At 40.6% G+C, this 23,386-nt stretch overlaps 1 protein-coding gene across 2 annotated transcripts in view; it reads right to left on the bottom strand.

Annotated features, from left to right (window-relative positions):
- The window catches only part of SORCS1 (sortilin related VPS10 domain containing receptor 1), a 259,695-nt gene that overhangs the window by 159,323 nt on the left and 76,986 nt on the right, over positions 1 to 23,386 (bottom strand). For both annotated transcript variants that reach the window (XM_053949503.1, XM_053949505.1), the window contains exon 2: positions 17,674 to 17,741. In XM_053949503.1, the coding sequence (XP_053805478.1) occupies positions 17,674 to 17,741 (68 nt within the window). The remainder of the gene's footprint in view (positions 1 to 17,673; positions 17,742 to 23,386) is intronic.

Here is a 23,386-nt window from a genome sequence, read left to right as displayed (position 1 = left end):
AACAATCCCAAACCCAGTAAACAGGTAACCAGAAAAGAAGGTACTGGTGTTCCAAGACTGGCTTGAATGCTTGGTCACTGATGCAGGACAGTAGAAGAGGGAACCTGAGGGTGGAAGAGAAACTGCACAACCCAAAATTCCTTGTGGCAACATCACACACTCAACCCCTTGCTAACAAAAAAAGAAAATCACCCTGAACTCTTCTACCTTTGCACATGCCAGATACACTTTTCATCCCAGTGGTGTACAGACACCAAAAGAAAAAAGCATGGTACCAAATTTCTTCAGCCCTGTTGAAAAGCATGGAAGAACAGCAACTGCATTTAGGCCCAGACTCTGGAACATAACCAAATCCTGCAGAACAGATGGAACCACCAATGCTGGGAGTTCTTATTGGCCAGGAAGTGGAACTAAGGCTAATCTTGGCACTGTGAAACACTTGTATCCCCACTTTCACGTTCCAGGAATTTACAGTTCTTTGGGAAATTTCTGTGGATTAGATCCCAGTTCTTTATTGAGTTTCTGTTCCCAAGGAAGGAGATATTTAACTGAAGCCTCTATTCCCAAATATGATGTTGCTCAACTATCCAAGAAAATAATGGACAGGCAAGGTAAAATGCCTGTTGTCACTTTTTTGTCTGAGCATGAACTGATGGAGCTCAAATGTATTTTCTGAGGGCTGTGCAAAGGGGAGCAGGTAAAGGAATCTTATTCTACAGGGAAACAGAGAGGGACAAGTGGACAACCCTAGTGATTGTACTGTCACTCCTGAAACATGAGGCCTCTACTGCCTCCATTAATTAAGGCTGTTGAGCTAGATCAGAGTCTGATCAGTCTTCAACCCCTTGTGCATAATAATTAACTCCTAGCTCACCTTAATAAAACCTTGAACCAAACATCTCTTTTGGGTACTCTGAGAAGGAAAAACCTACTCAGCTAATTAGACAGAGTTGTCACAGCAGCTAATCAGCACACCTACATTCAGCCCAGTGATTGGTACCAGCTGGGGATTCATTTCAAAATTTACCAGGGAATTAAGAAAGCACACCTTTGGGACCTGCTGGAATAGAAGTCTTTGGCTGACAGAGCAAAAAAGATGCAGGAGATGAAGCAGCAGTGAAAAGTTTGCTTTAGAGAATCAGGAGTGAAGACAGGTAAAAGACACAAGAAGTGATTCTTGTGGCAATTGATAGATCATCTGATCTGCAGCGCTGGTGGGCAACGGAGCAGTAGTAAGAAAGCATCATAAATTAATCCCAGCCAGTCAGCCTAGACCGCAGCAAATGACAGCACTGGAACACAAACAGTAAGTAAATCACATCTACCCCTGCCTGAGGCCTGGCTCTAGATCTCTGTTCTCTACCTCCAGACAAACCCAGTCTTAGTCTATTATTTCAATTAATGGAACAGTCTTTTTATACTGAATGAAGACAATATTACTTGTCTACTCTATGACTCTGACAGAAAGGCAGCAGTAACAGTGGATCTTCCTCACTGTACCACTGGGCATTAACTCAGCTGATAGTGCTGACAAGTCCTGTCCGATTTACAGGCTGGTAAGTTCAGCTCCTTGACTGCAACCACCTCATTTTTGCAGGACTCTGTCAGTAGAAGAGTTATGCTGCCATCCTCTTCCTTTAAAGAATCTAGGCCTCTCGGCAGTTTATCCTTTTTTTCTTTTTCTTTGGCATTTAGACATTACAGAGTGATATTTTCAGATATAGCTGAAGTTGTGAACAGACTGTCCTGTGAGCTCTGTAAATCAGGAGCAGCAAGCTTGGGCCTTCTGGCAGGACTACTCCCAGCTCATGATCTGAGCAGATGAGATTCGTCTGCCACAGCTGTACAGCACTGTTAGAGGCACACACTGAGCACAGCTGGTGCCTACAAAACAGGGCAACCACCTGCACTCACTCCACAGCACCACAGAGCAGGAGAGGCTGTGGCACCCTGCTGCAGAGAAACAGGAGCTGAGCTTGGTCAGGAAGGTCTCACAGCTCCTGTGGAATGCCTAACAGACTTTTTTCCTGTTTTGTCTCACAAAGAGGGCACAGTGACCCCAATAACACATAACAAGGACAACAGCCTTAGCTGGCCATTGATCAAACTTATCCACCCCCACCCATTTGATCCTCAGACAAATTCTTTCTTAAAATTTATCTCTGCCTTAACATCTCTGATTACACATGGATGATAACCCTGTTCATACTGTTGAGGGAACTGAGTTTGATACTTCATAGAGCCCTCTAAATTCACTAATCTCTGTTATTAACTTTAGCACCTATTCACACTGCAAATCTCTCCTAGAAATAGGATGCCAACACCACAAGGTGTAAACTCCTCCAAGAATTAGGACAGCAACCTGAAAGTCACTGCCTGATGTGCCAGCAACACTTCCTTCCCTGCTGCACTGGGCTCACCCATGTGCTGTATCCACCCAAATCCCAGGATACTCAGCTGGAACAGCCACAGTGCAAGGACTGTGTTCAAGGGTGGCACTTTTCTGGTTGGTGCCCAAAGAACCAGAAAGGAGCCATTTTACAAATGCTGACTCAAAATAACTTTGTGTTCTTATGGAGGTAGAGAAAAGACAAAACAAATCAGACAACAAAAAATTCTGTCTTTTTGGATAGGTAATGAGCCTGACCCAAAGCTTACTGAAATCTGCACAAGCCTTTCCACAGACTTAATGATAGTTTACAGGAGAGTCTGTGTAATTACCCTCTATAATTACATAAAAAGCCTGCTAGAGCTTTAGTGATTGAGAAGAGAAATGTTTATGACATCTGTGTTCAGGGAAGTTCTGGACTGCCATGTGATGTTCCAGAAAAAAATATAAATATATTACTTAGCTTTCAGAGCAAGACTTAAAGCTTCTTGAAACTACCAAAGAAAACACCAGAAGCAGGGAGGCCAGAGAAGTAACATCTTAGAAAGGAAAGGAAGGACAAACCTATGTTGGAGGACAAGATGACAATGCCCAGTGGGAAATTAAGGCATGCACACGATCACTGTCAAGTGTAGCCAAATACACATGTAAATTCAGGCTCTGAGGAATTTGAGATGTTGCTGATTCACTCAGCATCCTCCTTCCTGGGCAAATTTGAACTCATTAGGTGCAGCTGGAGACATCAGTTCCTACGAGAAATAAATTGGGTGCCAAAATGAATGGAATTATGCAGGCAGATTTAGACCATGTGAGTACTTTCTCTATGTGCCAAACTGAGGTATGGCCTCTTTGTAAAGTTTTCCAAATTAAGAAAAAGCTCACTACCAAAAACAGAGCCCCAAAGTTGCTAACATAGGTGTCAGTGGCCAGTCTTAAAGGGAGAGGGGGAATTTCTATGTAAGGGCAGATGGACAGGGTGAGTGTTGGTATGATCCCATGCAAGGCATTACCTGCAGCCACTGAGAACAGTGCTGGCAATAACCACATGATTCCCCTTTCCCCCAGCTTTCCAGTAGTGAAAAGCTCTTTTGCAGCCAGTAGAGGCTGGCTCATCCCATCAGATGGTAAACTTCCAGATCTTACAAACGATAATGCTGCGTTTCAGAGTTCATTCTCGGAACAGAGAAGACACAGCTTACTAGAATTTTCATTTCCTCTGCCTCTTCCTTTCTGACCAAGACTTCTACAGATATTTTTGGAGTGGCTCATTCTATCTTGAAGGCAGATTCAATTCTCTACATCATGTTCAACCAGAGGAAGGCAGAAAAGCCACCAAATTCTTCCAGAAAATTCAGCTAAGCCAATACCCCACTGTAGGTTTAGGCCCACAAATTAAATATGAATAACTGGTGTGTTTCATCACGTTCCAAGCAACTCAACTGGGTGTTAGGAGTCAAGTTTGTTGCCACTTCTCCTAAGAGAAAAGTATTTCTGAGGTAGTAGAGACAACCTGTCCAGCCTGCAAGAAATACAGAGGTGAAGATCATCCAAAACCATCACTATGTTAGTCTTCCATTCTTCCATTCTCTAGTAAACAGTGTGATACAAACATACAACAGGATGAGTTTATAGAGGAGCCAGAATTTTTCTTAACTACTGAATTGAGCTTTCTGAAGTTTCCCTTTTTACCTTCTTTATTCATTAAAAGGATAAAGCAATGTTTAAAGAGCAATCAATGGAACTCAAGAACACTCTGTTCTCCAGCTGCTATATGAAGCTTCTTGCCCTAAAGGCTACACACAAGTGAAATTTTATGTCATTTACTACTTTGTCATTTTCACTCTCCAACATGCTGAGTGGCCAGTTCATTTAGAATATAAGAGCTGGGTGACTTTGCCTCCATCACACAGTAAGATTTCAAAAATATAAAGAGGTTCAGAAAAAAGAAACTGGATAGGTAAAGGCACAGAAAAATCTCTGCCTTCTCAAGAACTAATTCAGGTCTCTGCAGCTGACAGAGGCCAACAAGCACAGGGTGCTTTTCAGCAGCCCATTCCCCTGGATACTAAAAGATTGTATTGGTTCAAATGATGGATACAGTCCGAGAACAAATAAACCTCACAGATACACCCACCAAGGGCTACTAAATACCTCCACACAATGCTTCTGGTGTTTTAAAGGTGGAGGCAGAAGTCAGTACAAGCTGAAAGGCTACATCAAAAAAGTAACACACATGGCTTGGCCTTGTTCTTACACTCTTGTCAGCTTTACCTGCTGCAGGTTCACAGTGAAGCTCCTGAATCAAGTGTATCTTTGGTTCAACCCAAAACACCCCCCAGTACAACTGCAGTGGATCCTCCTTGTTCAATGAGCAATTCTTAATGACTTGATGGAATTATTTATAATAAAAAGGCTAGAGCAATAGACATTATAACAGGAGTAAACAGCCTCACACATTCCCTCAGTTAAATGAGACACATTTGGATTATGGATTTGGTTTGGGAGTAAATTGCAACATGCAGCTAATCTGCATAAAAACTCTAGATCTTTCATTTTCTTCAAAACCAAACTGAAAACAACTTTTTTTTCCCTTTTTTGTAGAGCACTGATCAGCATTTCAGGAGTTACTATGCATTAGAGATAATCCACAAATATAAATGAGGCTATTATATCTCTATACATGTTCTGTTCATGCAATTTCAATAGAAATTCTGCAAATTAACAAGCCCTGTTTACTCAGAGCTTTATTACATTCTCTTTCTAAACCAATTCACTCAGCATGTTCCTTTTGAAACAAAAAACAGCAACTGAATGTAGGAGAAGCCAACTGCCAAGACCAGTGTTTTCATAATTACACTAATAGAGGGCCTGAAGGATGAATTTATACTTATTACAATACTGACCATTATTTTCTAATGGGACATAGATTGAATAGATTTTACAGCTACACTATTTCCACCCATCTTTTCTGTTTATTTTGCATTTTAATGATGCTAAAAATCTAAGTGGTAATAGTAGCCATCAAAGTAATATCAATAGTAAGGAGAAAAGCCTAACAAGGAGGGTGATGCTGCTTTTATATCACTGGACAGAAGTAATTTCTGGAGCTTGTGGAAAGTGGTGCTGTTTGACTCAGCTCAGTGAATTAACACCAGCTTCTACAAGCAGAAGGGCTGAGTCTTCACACAACCCTTCTCATCTTAACCATGTCTAATCCTCTTTGCTCCAAAAATCAGATTTCCTCCTCATCTGTCATCGGTATTTGTCATCCTTTACCTGTCCTATCTGGCCACCTTATATTCATATCTTCTTCCCTTTGTTATACCTCCCAAGTCACTATTCTAATAAACAGACACCAAACTTGGTTCAGTTACGATTTTATGCATTTGCTATATCCATGATCTTAGAAGAATGCTTCTGGTCTGTTTATTTTATGCTTATTCTTTAATTTAAATAGATATTTCAGTTAGTCACTTTAATTTTTGCCCAGAAATCCCATCTTCGGAAGAGTTTTATTGAAATTTGTATGCTGTCTTAAAAATCTTTACATGCCAAGTCAGTATCTTAAACATTTCAAAGTTCTAATTTCCTCAAAAATTCAGCTCCTGGCTCCTTAGCTTATAGAGTCATTGATCAGATCAATGCATTTCAGTCTTTTCACAGTGGGACATGAAGTTCAGTTTGTTGACTATTACACACTGTCCTATCTTTCTCCATGCTCTAAGTAGATATTACATAGTCCTGTAAGTTCAGCCTGCAGCCCCTGTCCTACTATTATTCTTTGTTGAAATGAAATACTTTTTTTCAAGTGATCTCAGCTCACTAAGCCATCCATTTGCCCACTGTGACTACCTCAAGTCTCATTTTGATTCACTACCTTGCCTGTCTCAAAACTTGGAAATTATACCAGATTTATCACCAGACTAATGGCAAAGAGGCCCTATATCACTGCACCTACAGCTAACCTTCCTGAATGTCATCAGAAATACCTTGCCAGGAGAGGATTCCTTGCACATAACTTCTGATTCTCATTAATTTGCTGATTTTTGATTATGCCTAGCCAAATATTTCACTATCAAACAGCCACAAACCCATACAGCGACAGAACGCCAATCTCCAAACCCCAGCCAGTATCCTGTTCTCTGAATCATGCAGCTCCCTCATATCACAGTAAGTTCATTCATACTCCTGCTCACTCAGATCACAAACTGGGCTGATTAACGCACAAAGAAACACTAAATAAGAAGTAGAATCCCTCTTCTGAATCCAGGGCCCTTTTGCTCCAATCAAACAAATTACTGTGTTGAGGAAGAAAAGTCAGGAGATTGAAAATAACTCCTCCAAGTCTCTCTTAAGGCAGCATTTGGCTTCCAAATACTGTTGTGCATCATCTTAATAAAGCACTTAGGGAAATAAATCATAGGCTATTAAAACACCCGTGCCATCACAGTTGCTTCTTTGAGTAACATGCACATCTTGAATTTGCAATACATGTGTGCTGAGTAGCTGGTGGGCTGTAAAGAAAAAATTTTTAAAAAATGTATTGGTTTCTTCCTTCTTTGGCTCCTTTACCACAGATAAAGTCGACTGGGATTGTAATGTGCTTTTCTTACAAAAGAGTTAGCATTGTGAAAGCTGTTAACATACAGGGAGAGATTACAAAGAATAAGACCATTTACCTTTGAAAAGGGAACACTTAGAAGGAAAATTTACTGAAGTCTCTGAGTTTCTTTCTTACTACCTTCACCGTGACTAGCCTCTAAATTTTATGCTGCCTCATAACAAGGGAGCACATCGTCACTCGAGCATTGGCAGGGAAGTGAAGAGAAATTATATTTCCACAATGCCTGTAGTCAGTGCACACTGCTCACAGCCAAAGGAGGTCAGAGTCCCTGCAAGCCACAGATGCGCTCACTGGAAAGGGCCAACAGTCTATAATTGAGATAACTTACATTTTTAACTAGATAATAATGTCATATGGCAAGTCATCAAAGCTCATGTTTTGGGGCATAAGCTGATTGCTGCAGCAGCACAAGAATGAAAAGTTATCTCAAAGGTAGTGGGTTTCTATTGAAAGTTTAACACTACTAATAGCTGTCATTTATTGGGCACTGCTGGAGGCAGGCTAGGAAAAAAATCAGACTCCCTCTTGAAAACTCTAGCAAGGAAAACTCATTATGAGGAAGAACTGTGCACATTCTTACCTACTCCAGAGAATGGCATTGCTTTCACTTAGGCAGTCCCACCATGGAGTAAGGAGGAAAAGAAAGGCTCTAGTTCTGCCTCTCTCACCTCATAGAAAACAGAACTAAAAAGTTACAAACACAATTAGGAAAAAAAAAAACCTTTTTTTTATCTCTTCATAAAGAAAATAAAAATTTCATGTTGCTGCTACCTCTAGTGCTTTTCCCAGCATTGGCATACAGTCTGTGGTCATAAAACATCTGTGGTGTTTAAACTCCTCTGGAAGGAGTTTAAAATGAATGGGTTTGGTTCTCATTTCTTATTCTTTTGCAGGGATTAGCCTTTGTTCAGGCAAAATCCAAACTAACAATATCACACATTGACCCAAAGATGACAATCCACCCTGCCTGCAAAGACATACAAGAGTTTCTCATAGTTCTGTTAGGCAGTGGAAGAGAATATATCAGGATCTGGCTTGGTAAGGCATCCATCAAGTCTCTGTTAGGCTTCAGCCATGGATAGAGACTGTGGGTTTATGTAGGTTTTTCCAGTCTTACTCTTCCAAGACTGGATTTTATTAACCAGTTTAATCCGAAACCCTCAGCTCATGTAGATGGGCAGGTAACGTAACTCCATTACCCACACACACAGCGGTGAAGAAGCTTGCCTAAAGCTGGATGTAGGATGGCCAGGACTCAGAGCTGTCCTTCTCATTCTAAAACTCTAAACACTGGAGAAATAAGGGAGACTAAAAAGGTGTCATTTTCAGCCTCCTAAATTGATCTTTTGGAGCTGACAATGTAAACACAAACTATCTGTAACAAAACAGTGACTTGTTGGTAAAGCAGAATGGGAGCTTAGAGCTGCCTTAAAAATTCCTTTTATCTTGCTGTATTACAGAAGGCTAATTAAACAGACAGTTGTTCTGGCCTCCTATTTCCCTTTCAGGTTATTTGAAAAAGGTTTTCTATTCAAATACAAAAAGACAATGTTGGCCTGATTTTGAGTGCATCCCTTTTTCCCCAGAGGTTACAGGGGCCCATCAGACTGGCAGCTGAGTGCTGTGCAGATTGTAAAGCCAGCAGCTTAACAAAAATCTCTCAGCAGCTCAAGACAGGCAGTCAGGGCCTGCTGGGGCCTGACTATTAATAAGTGACAAGGAATTTGCCATCTCTTCAGTCTCTGTGTCCTTTCCATCCAGCTTTGTTTCCCCCTAAATATATAGGAAATACACAGTTCCCCATTAACTCTGAGGGGGTGTCTCCTTTGTTCCTGTTCTGCCATAGAAGAGAGAGAATCTTTGTAGCATTACAACTATGAAAGAGGAAAAACCTCTAATTTTATCAAAAGTAAACACTAACAGAAGTTCAGTAAAAGAACTGTTTGGGGTTTCTTTTTAATGCTGGACAGTGTAATCATATAAGCCAACCAGCATTCAGCTGGTTTTCAGGAAAGGAGATCCAAGGTTCTGCTTGGCCTGACCAGAGTTGAACCTTAGCCTTTGGTATGACAAAGAAGTACCTACATGCTCAGTTCATTGAGGAATCCACTGCATTTTTATTCCTCTTCCATCCTATCCTGATTTGTCTTCACAGCTAAGATACTTCAAGCAATTAAGAAAAAAGCTCTAAGGAACTATGTGTGAAGAGTCTGTGTTTGGGCTTTCCCATCTGTACAGCAATTGAAGCTATTCAATTCTCTCTTCACTGTGTGAAAACCAGCAAGTGGGGCTTTCTCCTACCACAGAAAAGTTGAGATTCTGAGCAACCACCCAACTCCAGCAACTCAGGCTTGAAGGAAAACCATAAGAAAATTAATGGGAAGACCTACACAGATACGTACGTGGCCATAATATACAGCAGTAAAAGTACGTTAGTAGAATGAACAACAATCTTTCTGCAAATAATTTGCCTTGGATAAAGATCAGATATCAGTCTCTATCTCCTCACGAAGTCATTTAATGCACAATATATGTGGTGTTTCTGATTTCTATTCCTTTTCAATTCATCAACTCTCATGGATACTCCCACCTATCTAGATTGCAGGATCATTGAAAAGTGATTTTATCTTCACACCCAACTACACAGCACACACTACAATGCATGCTAGGGAAATTCACACAACTTTCTTTCAGAATAAACTCATTTGGGGGAGAGGGGGAAATATTGGGTGAAAAGAAATGGCTTTTTACCTCCCACTGGCAAAGCACAGTATCAGTTTAGAGCACATTATAAGTGATGTTCATAATCAGGAGGATACATCTTCCTCTGCCACTTAATGCATCTCACCAGTGAAATGACTTGACATAACAGCAGCAGGAAGCTGCCAGCCAGGAGAGAAAAGTTCCTGAATTCCCCCATGACTCCTCCTACATAAGGGGAACTCGAGCTGCAAATTAAGTCCTTGCTCACCAGGAATCGAGTCTCCCCCAGGTCATCCCTGTCACACGAGCACAAACTTTCCCAGTGCTGAGTACACAGAGGCCCTCAATGGTACATCCTAATAACAAGGGCAAAATGACCCTTCCTTGCCCTAGGTGGTCCAGTGACCTGCACAATATCCACCAACAATTCTGTCCACACGCAGATCTGAGTCTCAACCAGCAGCTTCAGCCTTCCTAAAGGACTCTGTGCCTTCCTACCAAACAGCTTGATGAACATGCCTTGATGTCCTACTTTACACAAAAACCCCACCCCACAAGCATAGCAGCCACTGGCAGGATCAGACTCAAAAGCCAGCTTTGCTACCATTATTGAAGGCACTAATTGATTAATTGTGAGCTTTATTTGTCCTTTTCCATTTTGACCAATTATTATTTGGTAGGTTAGAGAAATCAGAAAAAAAAAAAAATAGTTCCAAACAAGCCAGTATGTTTCAGTGTAAATGGCAGTCAGTTTATGCTGCACAACAAACATACCATTGATACATATTTAAATATACAATTTTACAGCACATCTTTTCCAGGTGCTTCACTAAATCCTCCAAGAAAGACCTAATGACATCTGCCTGGCTCTTTCTGCAGTAACAATAAGCTTTGACTGTTTGCCTTAGGAATTATCCTAAGGTGCAGATACAAAAATATTTGGGACCTAGACCTGAAAACCTCAGAACTTAGATCTCACACTTATATAATGCTTTCAACTGAAGTATCTCCCTGTTAACCCAAGCTCGGCTCCAAATATACTCTTTCCTTTTGGTGATTAGAAGTGAAGAGATGAGTACAATTTTACCCAACTCTGCAAAATGACTGCACAGAGATATGACAGGAATGGAAATACCAGAACACAAAGGGTGTTTTACTTTCTGTTTTTGAACTGGTAAGTTCTGTGTGGTTTGTCTTTCCCCCTAGACATCAGCTCCAGTCTAGCTTGTCTGCAGTTATTACACAGCCACAGCAGACGGATGAACCCTGTGGAGCAGAACCAGAGATATTTCTGTTATGTTTTACCAACATCATTTGAGCAAACAGGTACAGCCTAGGAAACAGATATGGAAGTTCATAATCTAATTTGCAGAGTAAGAATGACAAAGTATGTTGAAACACTATATGCCTTTTAAGTGGCATAAATGTGGTGCATTTGTTATTTACAGTATATTGCTAATAGATGTCAGCATTAATATTCATTATCTTGATTTACATGTTTCTTTCAGGCAGAAAATTGATTTGGATTCTTTCTGATTTACTTGATAACACTCCTACATTTCATGACTGGCTGAAACAGAGAACACATTTTTAATAGGCTTAATAAATTTACATCATCATTAGTGCTGAATATTTTATCCTCACAGACCAGGGAATGAGAAGCACATCACTAAATCCTCAACCAAATCTGATCCTTCATAATATCAGGATATGACTCTTCAAGATAAGTCAAGGCAGAATTTACATGAGATTGATTGGACAAACACATGAAATGCCACAAAAAAATGAAATGGTTTTACTGACCCTTATTCTTTACGGAATGCAAAATTGGTAAAATTAAAAAAAAACCTTAAGTTTCCTGCTAAACTAAGCATCTGCTGTGGGTTGTTTCCTAGGTAGGTCATTGGGGGGGTGCACTGTTCTTTGATTGGTTAGTAGTTGCCCCTCTCCACCCTTCATCTTTATTGGAGCTGGTTTTGATAACAAAAAGAACACCCAAGGAAACTTTGGTTTTGATAACAAAAAGAACATCCAAGGAAACTTTGGCAGCCAAGTAGAAGAGTTGACTGTGCTAGAAGTTTTTATTACTGTTAGTTACCAGGGTTAAATGAGCCCTCTTAGGTACAAAAATTGATCCCTCTAGAAACTGTTAGGTCCCTAGGGGTCCTGATGGCTGAACAGAGTGTCCCCATGTACAGGAAAAAGGCTGCACTGAGCTCCACACACAGGGCATAAAGATCCATGTTCTAAACCCACTTGCAGTGCAGGCAGATCTCCCACTGTGATCAAACCATAAAAAGATACTGCTTCCTACATGAATAGCTGAGTGTGCAAACCCATTCTTCCCTCTCCCAGAAACCCTCCAGCATCTATACACAGACCAGCCAGAGGTTCCTACGTTTGCAGGGGAGAAAATGGAAAAAGGATTAAACCAGAGACACAAGGAAATGTCATTGGTACAATGTCACTAAAGGCCCATGGGAGATAATGTAGCAGCATTTATCAAGCTCTGATATTCATTTAAGAAAAGTGACTTACACTGAGCAACTGGGGCACTGTATTTATAGATAAAAGCCTTTCAAATAGTCCTTTTCAAGTTCCTTTTTCCCACAAAACTGCTGGCTAAAATGTGTTTAATGAGACTTTCCTTCCCCTCACTTTTTCAGTTCCTCTCATATGTATTTGCTTTTCCTACCTCCTACTTCAGCTAAAAGACCCTAATCTGCTGTTGCAGAGCACACTGTGTCACTAAGCTACACCTTATTAGTGTGGCTTAGCAGGGAGAAGATAAATGTGAGTTGAAAACAGAATCAATCTGCAAAACACAAGTAAAGAACCTACATAAAAGGTCCAGGAGAACGATGAATACAGTAACAGACATAACCTAGAAATTCCCCATAAAGGAAGTAAGCAAATACAGACAAACTTTCAAGTCTCTTGTTGCAAAAACTCTCTAGTCCAGAGAAGAAAATCTCCACAAACACATCGACAGTTCTGGTTGACAGATCTATAGAGAGGGAAAGGAACCAGGACACTGAATGCAGAAACATCAGCATGGGAGGCTTCAAAACACCTGTAGTATTTAAAGCCACAGGGCTGGGGTCAACTCTGACTCTTCTCTAGATTACAACCCAAATTCCCTTCTTGAAAGGACAGAGTTGCAGCATGATGTGCAGTGGTGGTGGTGGAAGGAATGGATAAGTAAACTGATGGAGGAGTTAAAATAGCAGCTCAAGGTTAAATAAAAAGACTATGTAAAAGCTAGAAACAGAGCTAGAACCAGATCCATTTTCAGCTTTCCAAGAATAAAATAAAATAGCAACTATAAACAACCCCCACTTTGCATATGGAAAATTAAATCTAGATCTACATGAGACATAAGTATTTTTCAGCATCCTTTAGATTTCTTTATGGTATATGTGCTGAAGCTTTCTTAATGCAGAAATGAGAAGCAGTGAAGGGCAGGTTGAAAGTGATAATCACTCCTGAACTGGGGAGTTCAGAGCTCAGGCAAAATGTTGCAGTGTCAAGATTATCATCAATAGCTTCCAGAACTAACACAGCAACAGATTATGATTTAAAATATTCTCACGCTAAGCAAACTCTACATCTTCCTAATTTCTGGCTGAAAAGGAAAGTTTAATTACTGTTATTTTTAGACAAAGTTCCAGATAATGACTCATTTCTCACCAAATACAGACCAATAAGAAGGCAAAGCGGTGAATGGCAGCACTCATGGCTTGAGAGCCTCTCAAGGTCCTGAGGGAAAGTGTCGCTCATGCACATCTTTCCAGAGAATCATATTTACACAAACAGGAAAAGATTAGTCCTCCCACAGCTGTCTACAGCTCTTGGATACCATGCACACATTTCTGACATTTTTATTTATTTGAAATGCAAGCTTATCTTACTCTAGTGGTAAAAAACATCTTCTCCTAACTCTCACAGCTTAATCCTCTTTTTGATCCGAGAGATATCTATGGGAGGAAGAGAAATAAATCCAATACGCTCAGTTAATTGCTCAGTGACAGATAATCTTTCCTTCTCCATTTTCTTTCTCTTCTATAAAAAGAATAACAAAAAGTAAACAAAAAGTTCTCAACTAAAACTGTGGAAAAAGTCTGCTGAGAGGATAACAGTATAATTAAAGTTAGGCCCAGCCTGATGCAAAGTTTCATTTATCATGTACAGAAGCAGCAGCTCACTTGCCATCCAAAGTTCAGTGCACACAGAGCCTTAACAATCTAGAAGATTATACAGACTCTTCCTGTCTCTTTTCTCTTACTGTATTTCATCCCTTCATGTCTGTCAGCAGTGGCCTTTTAGTTTGTCAGTAGTTTTAGAAGAATGATCTCCATCCATTAGTGTTGCAGCCAGCTATAGTAAACTGGCTGAGAAATAAAGAGAGGTAATCCTAGCAGGAAGTAATGTGTTTATAAAGAGGATAGATTCATATCCTGTAGGCAATGGCATAGTTGGATTATAGGTGGTTACAGTCCCATCAGTAAGAATGCTTAAATCACCCAAATACACTTTGGAATGACAGATGTGCTTATAACCAGCTATTGCACAAATTACTCGTGTCAGTAACAGGCTGCTACAGCCCCTCATTACTCATCAACCTCTGGAGAGTGCACTCAGCACAGGAGGCAGAAGTGGTATTTCCTTGCCATGTATTCAAGACAGATTCCTCTTCAGTTGTGGGTACCTGCAAAACCACCTTTCCCCTCTACCCTCCAGAAACAGAACTCCTCATATCAGAAAGCAAACCAGATTTGAGATGATGTTTTCTTCCATTCCCCAGAATGAAACTCAGAGGCATGAAATAAATTGCAAGATATGTTTCACCCCTTCTCTCAAACCTATTTTTGTTCTATCATTTTCAAAGAAGCAGGGAGATTTAAATTAACATGTCACTTAAGCAGCCAGGAGGAGCAACAGCTCATAACCTCTATCAGGTACACAGAATAATAAGATGTGCCCACCTTGCTATTTCTTTCCATCACATTAAGAACAGAGAAGCTGTCCTGGGATCTTCATAGGCATATCTACCAGTGACCCAAAGGCATGGCTGCATGGTGAGGGGGGATCTAACAGCAGAGCCAGACTCAGGACAGAGCCCAGTGTAATCAGCACGGGCCTACTTAAGGTAACAGGAGAGAGGAAAATCCAAGGAAGTGCACTGGCAGCTTCCAGAGCAGCCATGAGCACTTAAGGGCCAGCCATGGAGCACTGCAAAGACAAGTGGGTTGATTGTGGCTGTCCAGCATTTCCCAGTTCAAAGCACTTCCCAGGGACTCTAGATGGCTGGCCATACAAATGCACTGATAAGTGACACGTGCCAAGTGAAGCTGAGGGGTTCAAAGTAAAACAAGTGGTTCCTCAAATAATTTATGGAATTCTTTGTTCTAAGATGTCACAGGTACTAAAAATTTTAACACACTCCAAAAGATACTGAGAAGGTCAGCTCACAGAATATTAATCCTCTGGTATATACTAAAACAAAAAGAAAATTATTCAGCTCCTCATACACCTTACCCTGAAGGTTAAGGGTAACTTAAACATTAAGAATGAATGATAGTATAGTACTAGAAAGAAGTGTCAGATATGATAATCATTTTCATATGGTCTTGGTGCCAGCCTGTTTGGGGACATAGTGTGGGAGCTGCACAGAGCCTGGCTTTGAGCCTCCCAGGGACATGCAAAGCAGCTGCATAGTTCCTTATATCTCCTTCCAGATCCTGTTTTCTCCTCTTGTCCCTCTCCTGCTCTGCTTGCCAGAGGTACCAGAGACATAAATTACTATTGAATGCTTCCCCCAATTAATATTTTGAAATCTGGTCATTTTAGAAGCAGACCTAAAGAGAGCAGGCATAGAAATTGGGAAGAATAAACAGGAAAAGCAGTGTGATTTTTTTTTTATCCCTCTTCCTTGCCACTGGCTGATGTACTCTTGGGGAAGACCATACGAGAATCAAGAAACTATAAAATCCCAGAATTAGAATCAGGCTAATTTTATGGAATACTAAGATCAGCAGTGTGTAAATACTGGTGCTAAATAGACTGAGAATTATTTTTCATAAAATACTCAGATTTTTACTTTTTATCAGACAGTTTTTGGTAATAGAATTCCAGACTAGAGGAAACACTCATGCTATTTTTATGATGTTAATCACATTCTGAGATTAGGACTGAGGTCAGGAAAAGTGTCCTGCACTCACTCTAGGACTGCAACACTGCTGGGGTCCCAGCTATCTGTTACATCCTCCAGTGACATCCACACAATCCCTCCTTTCTTAATCAGGGCAACATTTTATGCCATTGTGGAATGCTCCACAGAAACCAGAAACAGAAAAGAGCATAAGGCCACCAGCACAGTTTTGTGCTGCATTCATACATCTCATCAGGAACTGTGCTCTCCACTCTGATGTGGCTGTCCTAGTTTCAGTTAGAAAATAATACCTCAACACAACCCTGCATCACATAAGCAGATCTTCAGCACTGTCAGCAATGGAGAAGGAGGTGCCTATGCATGCTGAAATGCCATAACTTCTGCAATGAATGACAAAGCAGAGAGGAGTACTTCTCATGGCAAAATGACTTAGGGTAGCCAGAGAAAATGAAAATATTTTTTGTACTTATGAATATTATTTTTCACATAAATGAAACAGTCTAGCACAAACTCCCCGTACAAAACATTGCCAAAGCCACAGTCCTGACAGACCCTTTAGGTGTGCACACACCATAGTAAAGACAAAGGAACAGAAAGTCACGGCAGCAAGGTTTATGAAATGGAAAGATTGATTAATCTCCATAATGGTATGAAAAAACATTTATTCAACCCCACAAAATACTAATACTTTTGAGCATTCCTGTTACTGCTCAGAATAATTCCTAGAAGTTGTGTTTCTTTTGGTTTTAGTCTGTTTGGTTTTAGTTTTATTTTTTCAGGCCAGTGGGTGAAGCAATAGCCTGAGTTCAGAATGTACGTCATCTCAATTCCCTCCTCTATCATTCTATTAAAACCCACTCAGCTCCTGAACAAAAAGTTTATTTGTTCTACTTCTGAACCAAAATTCTCCCTTACAAAAGAAAACCCCTTTCCTATATAAGTTTATTACAACAAGTTCATTCTTCATTCAAGAGGTTTTAGTTTTAAATACCTGAAGTTTTCTTCTATCCTGCCAGCAGCCTATCCACCTTCATCAGTGATCTGCATACAAGACTCCTAAGCTTCCCACCAAAGTTTCACACATGAAGCTATGAGAATACCACCCTTTCAGCTTATGGAAGTAGTATTAAGGACATGTGAAAGAGGAAACAGCTCTTTTATTTTTCAGGGAAATAAAACCAGGCACCCTCTGCTCACATTGAATCCAAATAACTGCCTTAAGAAATTGTTCATGGCCCAGCTCTTCCCTTTGGTTCACATAGTGCATGGCATGCTTCTAAATCATGAAAGTATCAAAACATTCCCTATAAATTGGTCCAGCAGTCAAGTTCACACAAGTGGAAATCAATTATCTAGTACTAATCCCATCAGTTCTAATCAACAGATGTTGAAAACTCACTCATAGGTATTCCCCCAGCCTCAGCAACACTGGCTTTTCATAAGGATCATTTGGGCAGACCAGCCATGAGATCCTTCATTATAAACAAGGACTTTAGGCTGTTCAGTTGTCACAAAAGTAAACCAATTGGTTGATTTCAGTCTGAATAAGATGGGAAAGGTGAAATCAAAAGACAGAATATCTGAGAAGTACCTTATCTGGCTGAAACAAGACAATGAGACTTCAGCCTTTTTGTCCTTGAGTACGAAAGGACAGGAGTGAGAGAAGGTTTAGCTAGAAACCTTCCAGCACTTTCAAAGAAATCCAATTAAATTCAATAAAAGAAGTGTATCAGGCTTTTCCTATTTACGTAAGGTGGTAATTATTAACTCTATTTATCTCCATACCTCCAAAGAGAGCTCTCTGTGATGCTTCCCAGGTTGTAGTCATAGAGCTTTGTCAGAATTAGAATCACCTAAAGGCAAAAGAAGAAATCATGGTTAGTCTCAAACAATTACAATCTCACAGAATTGAAATGACCCTGGGGAGGGCTTAGGATTCCTTTAATGGGCGCTTAACATAATTGAATGAATTGTTAAAAGTGATTGCCTAAACTGACATGGAAAGAATTTGCAGAGATAGATGTTGAGCCTTTTTTTGGACTTTTTTTGTTCAGTTCCTCTGCATGACATCACCAATAGGTTCTTCCCTTAATCCCAGGCGGCAGAGTGCAGTGGGAATGAGTTCAGATCTAGACAGAGTTTCAGGATACAAGATGAGATCTTGTATGCAGTAGAAATAGTGACTATTTTCTGCTCTGTTTCACAGACACTGAAGCTGCTGATCCTTTTCATAGCTGTGGTGCACAGATAACCCACTGGCCTGTCTCCAGTCAAACACTTTCTGATTGCAGCAGATGATTTGACACAAGCAAATGATCACCAGTGGATTGGCAACTGGCTGGACGTCAGGAAAAATCTCAATAAGAGTAACAGTCCAGGTGTTCCTGGGCAGACTACCCAGAACATCTGTAAAGCCTCCATCCTTGGAGTTTTTTAACATCTGGCTAGGCAAAGTCATGGCTGACCTGATCTAAAGCTGGTGATAACACTGCTTTGGGTAAGAGGTTGAACTGTGGACCTTCAAATATCTCTAACAACCAATGTTTCTATAACTTCACTGAAAAGTTTTAGGTTTAGCCAGAATGGAAGTGTTTCCAAGTTTATGACTTTTATTAGCTCTTTTGATAAAGAGCTTTCCCTCCTGCCAAAGCAGGCACTCCTAGAATAAAATTATCTTACCAGGGGAAGGAAAGCAATTTTAGCAAAAAGAATTTGCAGCAAAAGATTTCAGCCTGCTCTTTTGTTAGTGTCTTTAAAGACTTATTTCTGACTTTCAAGATGATGGGCTTCTTTAACAAGATCTACATTTGGGACAAACTACCAGATCATTATTATTGCTACTAATTTATTTTGCATGACTCCCTGCCAGATCACCGTGCTTCTTATTCTCCTCCCTATCCCATTAAAACCACAGTAAATTAAAGACCCAGCTCTTATCTGACAAAGCCTCTGATCTATATACCTCTTTATTTTCAGCCTGGGTTCCTAAGAACTGAGGCTCACAGACACACAATCCCCCTGGTCCCTTGATAAAATTGTTAACTTCAACCAATTTGGCTGAGCAGCAAAGGACTGTAGGAAGTTCAGTGCCCATCAGCCCAATGCCAGCTGGCACCAGCATGGCACAGAATTGCCACACAGGGAGGAACAGACCTCACCACTGCCTTTTCCAAAGCCAAAAGCCCATCTACCTCCTACACAGCCTGAAACAGCCACAATGAGAATTATCTCCTTCCAAAACAGTCAGCACATGAGACAGCAGAAAGTACAGGGGGCAGAGAGCACACCTCAGACATCTCCTTCTACAGCACAACTCCAAAATCACTCCCAGCACGGAGAAAGGCAGCCCAAAGCACTTCCTATCTGCATGAACACAAGTCATGTGCAGCTCATGGGGAAACTCACATAGCAGCCACAATCCCCCTCTGCTCCCCAGGGCAGCCTGACATGAACATCCCCTCTGCTCCCCAAAACCCCAGTGCTGGCAGGGAGGAGCTCCCCTCTCTCCTGGCAGATCCCTCTTTGAAGAGGGAGCCAAGGTGGGAAGCCCCAGCCAAGGCAGGAGCCAGAGCTGGGGTGGGCACATATCCTTCCCCAGAGCTAACAGCAATCAGGGCTTTGTAAATCCTGTATTTCCATCTGTACCCTCCCAGGAATGCTTATCAATGACAGCAGGGCAGCTGTCAGCTTCAGATCCAGAGCTGTGTCACTGCCACCCCTCACAGCACCCTCTGGACAGGTCTGCAAATCCCCTACTTAGCAAGTAAATAAAAACCAAGGGAGAAGACCAAAGAAGGGGATGGGATATGCACATAAAACCTTTCTGAATACCAACCCAATGAAAGGTAGCTGTGAACTCCACTCCTGTGTGGAGACATCATGTGGGAGCTGCACAGAGCCTGGCTTTGAGCCTCCCAGGGACCTGCAAAGCAGCTGCACAGTTCCTTATATCTCCTTCCAAATCCTGTTTTCTCCTCTTGTCCCTCTCCTGCTCTGCTTGCCAGAGGTACCAGAGACATAAATTACTATTGAATGCTTCCCCCAATTAATATTTTGAAATCTGGTCATTTTAGAAGCAGACCTAAAAAGAGCAGGCATAGAAATTGGGAAGAATAAACAGGAAAAGCAGTGTGATTTTTTTTATCCCTATTCCTTGCCACTGGCTGATGTACTCTTGGGGAAGACCATTCAAGAAACTGTAAAATCCCAGAATTAGAATGAGGTTAATTTTATGGAATACTAAGATCAGGAGTGTGTAAATACTGGTGCTAAATAGACTGAGAATTATTTTTCATAAAATACTCAGATTTTCACTTTTTCCCAAGTGAGGAAAATTTACAAATCTTAAAACAGCCATGAAAGTAAATTCTATTGAAAATTTTAATCCCATCATTTCAGTGGAGAAAAATTGTAATTGACATCCCAAAAAGAACATGAAATGATAAAAAAAAAAATTAAAAGTGCCAGTAGAAGAAATCAAAATATTTCACCTCCAGAGGGCTGAAATGTCTCTTTTGTTCCTTTTTCTTCCTCAATAAATTTCAGTAAAACCCACACAATCTTAAAGTTATGTAGTTGCCTTGGAACTGATGGGGGAAGAAAGCCAACTGCATTCCATCACACTTTTTGATATAGCACTAACAATCCTTCTGCAGAGGCATCCCTGGGCCCATCCCAGCATGCATGTCAGTCACTGATAGGCTACATCAAGAACCCTAAGCAATATTGCTATATCCTGACTTCCTAGTAAATTTAGGAAAAAATATCTTAGCATTGAACATTCCCATGATTTGTATTTGACACCACGCTGTGGCAGACATGCACTAGGTTCTGGATTAACAGCTTAGATATCTCCACTTGGTGCAGGAACTATTATTCTTGAATAGGTACACTACTTCAACAACACATAAGAGCTTTTTCTATTAGAAGCTTTTTAATTTTTGAGAATCTGTACCAGCTTCCAAATATCTTTAAGATTATCCATGGCTTCAGCAGTCTCCTTGTGTCATTTACTATGGTTCAAATACCAGTAATAGATCTGCTCAAACATATATGTGCAAAACAAACAAATCATTGGGCAGAAAATTAGTTATTTCTGCCCTAGAGGTTGCTATTCTTTTTCCCCCTTTGTAATGATAGTTGAGTAATCTATGCAAGGCCATGATTTCAGATGTATTTACTTTTTCAGAAATCATTTTTCTTCTTTGCTGTTCTCATTTCTTTGTTATTTAGCCTGCAAAGGTTAGTTCATGTTTAAGATTGTTTCTTTTTTTCCCCCCACCCTCTGTGGCTGTCACTGTGTAGTACTGAGGAACCTAATGAACATAGACATGCATATTATGTTGTTCTAAATGTCAGAATAGGGGCTGTGAAGAAGCACAGTAATGAAATGAAAATAACACCTCGCCTTTTCTTCATTTTTTTGTTTTGTTTTTGCTTTCTGGGACTGTGTGTTTTTCTCCCTTTTTTACCACTTACCAATCAATGCAAGCTAACAAGTGCAAGAAGAAAAAAAAACAAGCAAACTAGAAATAGAATGAAAAGGAACTAAAAATCCAGTCTTATTCCAGCTCTGCTGTGAATACAGATAACCCTTCCTCTTGCATAGAAATACAAGGCTTCAGAAAGTCTGTTTTTCATTAGGATCAGTACTTGAAGTGGATTATTCTGCCATAGCAGGTGGGAAAGAGAAGGAGAAACAAAACTTTATCACTTTTGCACTGACAGCTCAGAGCAAAAGATATCTGATCCTGGGTTTACCACATGCCAGAGTGAGTTAACCTACCAAGAGATAGAGCACTAAAAATGGGTTTAGTTACTCAGACAAAGTGAAAGAAACAGACACCTGGGAAGACAGACTGACAAAAGAGGTGCTTAAACCTGGCTCACCATCTCCCAAAGGAAATCAGTTCCCAGTGGCTATTCTGGGAAAGACAAGGCATTCACACCTGGGACACCATCATGGTTTTCTTCAAACCTTAAGAACATTTTCAAAAAAAAAACATATTTTTTTAATCAATCCTGACCTCTAACTGCTTTTTAAAACTTGAGATGTGAAGGACCATCTATAGGTTTCAAAACATAAGTTAGTGGCTGGGCAGAAGAGACTGCTCTGTGAACTTGCTACATCAGGCCCTAGGAGGATCTTTGCTATCACAGCAGAAATTCTGGGGTAAACATGGCTAAATTTTCCCCGGACCTACTTTGGCTTAGGACCAAGTGATCCATGCTGACCCACTGTACCCTCCCTTGCACTTCTGACCCAGGTTTACAACTGGCTTAGATCTTTGTCTTGACCCTGTTTTCAACTACTCTGTAAATACTTCTAGCAAGGCTCCCTCAGAATATGGGCCAGAGCTTGTCCTTTGCCACAGCACACGTTCCAAATGTAATTAAATGGTTTTCTCCCCTGGCAAAAAAAATATTTCTCTCATCAAACAGTGCTGAACTAGCTGATCAGGAAGGTAGTGGGAGTCTGCACTCTGCTACTGATCAGGTTCATAACTCACTGGGAGGGAAGCAACAGGCTGCACTCTGTGCCACTGTAACTCATCTGGGGTCATGATGTGTGTCCTCAAAGCAAATCAGCCAACACTGCCACAGAAAGCAGCACTGAGGAGCTCTCAGCACACTGGGTCAGGCAGCTGTAACACTCCCCAGTACCCACTGACCATGGCAAATTTTTTCCTGGGAATGCAACACGAGTACTGTGTTAAAAGATGCCCATGCTCATTTAAACTCAGCTTAACAAGGACATGGACTACAACAATCACTGTGTTTGAGGTTTGATCACCATTATTAAAGACCCACCACACAACATGGTCTGTGATAATCCAACTCAAGTTCATTTACACCAACAGAGCTCTTATCTTCAATACATTTTTATCAGAGGTATCCATCATCATCCCTACGTCCTCTCAGTGCTTTCCACCTTACACAGCACAACAGGGTCTAAATTCATAATGACCACGTTCATGGGCTTTGTAGTGATAGAAATTCTTTCAAACAGAACACCACCATCAAATTTCTAAAGGTGTTCACTGTAACTTCTTGGGCTCTGAATTTTACAGTGTTACCTGCAGACTGAACTAACCCTGAGCCAGAAAGATGACTCCTACAGAGGCTTTGAATCCTACAGGACTCAAATGTTGATTTCAAATCACAATAGACTTTGCTTATGAAGGCAAAACCAGAACTGAACCTCTTTAGTGTTTCCAGACTTTCATGTTTTACATGTATTTTTGCATGCATTTCAGTCAAGGCTGCAGCTGTCCTGGGATAATCCACAACACTAAAAACTATGTACTTATTAGTCTGCTTTCCTGACTTGCACACCATCAGCTCTCAGCATGAGTTGTGCATAGACTGCTCGTCAACATTTTTTGAAATCATTTGGACATTCTATATTTGATAAAATATTTCTCGTACTTGATTGCTAGCCATTTACAGCAGTTTTCTGAATCAGTTTCTTGTGAGGACTATTGATGTGGTGATCAGA

Source organism: Vidua chalybeata, chromosome 8, assembly GCF_026979565.1.
Source record: "Vidua chalybeata isolate OUT-0048 chromosome 8, bVidCha1 merged haplotype, whole genome shotgun sequence".
Taxonomy (NCBI): Eukaryota; Metazoa; Chordata; class Aves; order Passeriformes; family Viduidae; genus Vidua; species Vidua chalybeata.
The sequence above is the reverse complement of the archived record's forward strand: the minus strand, read 5'-3'. Positions and strand labels throughout refer to the sequence as shown.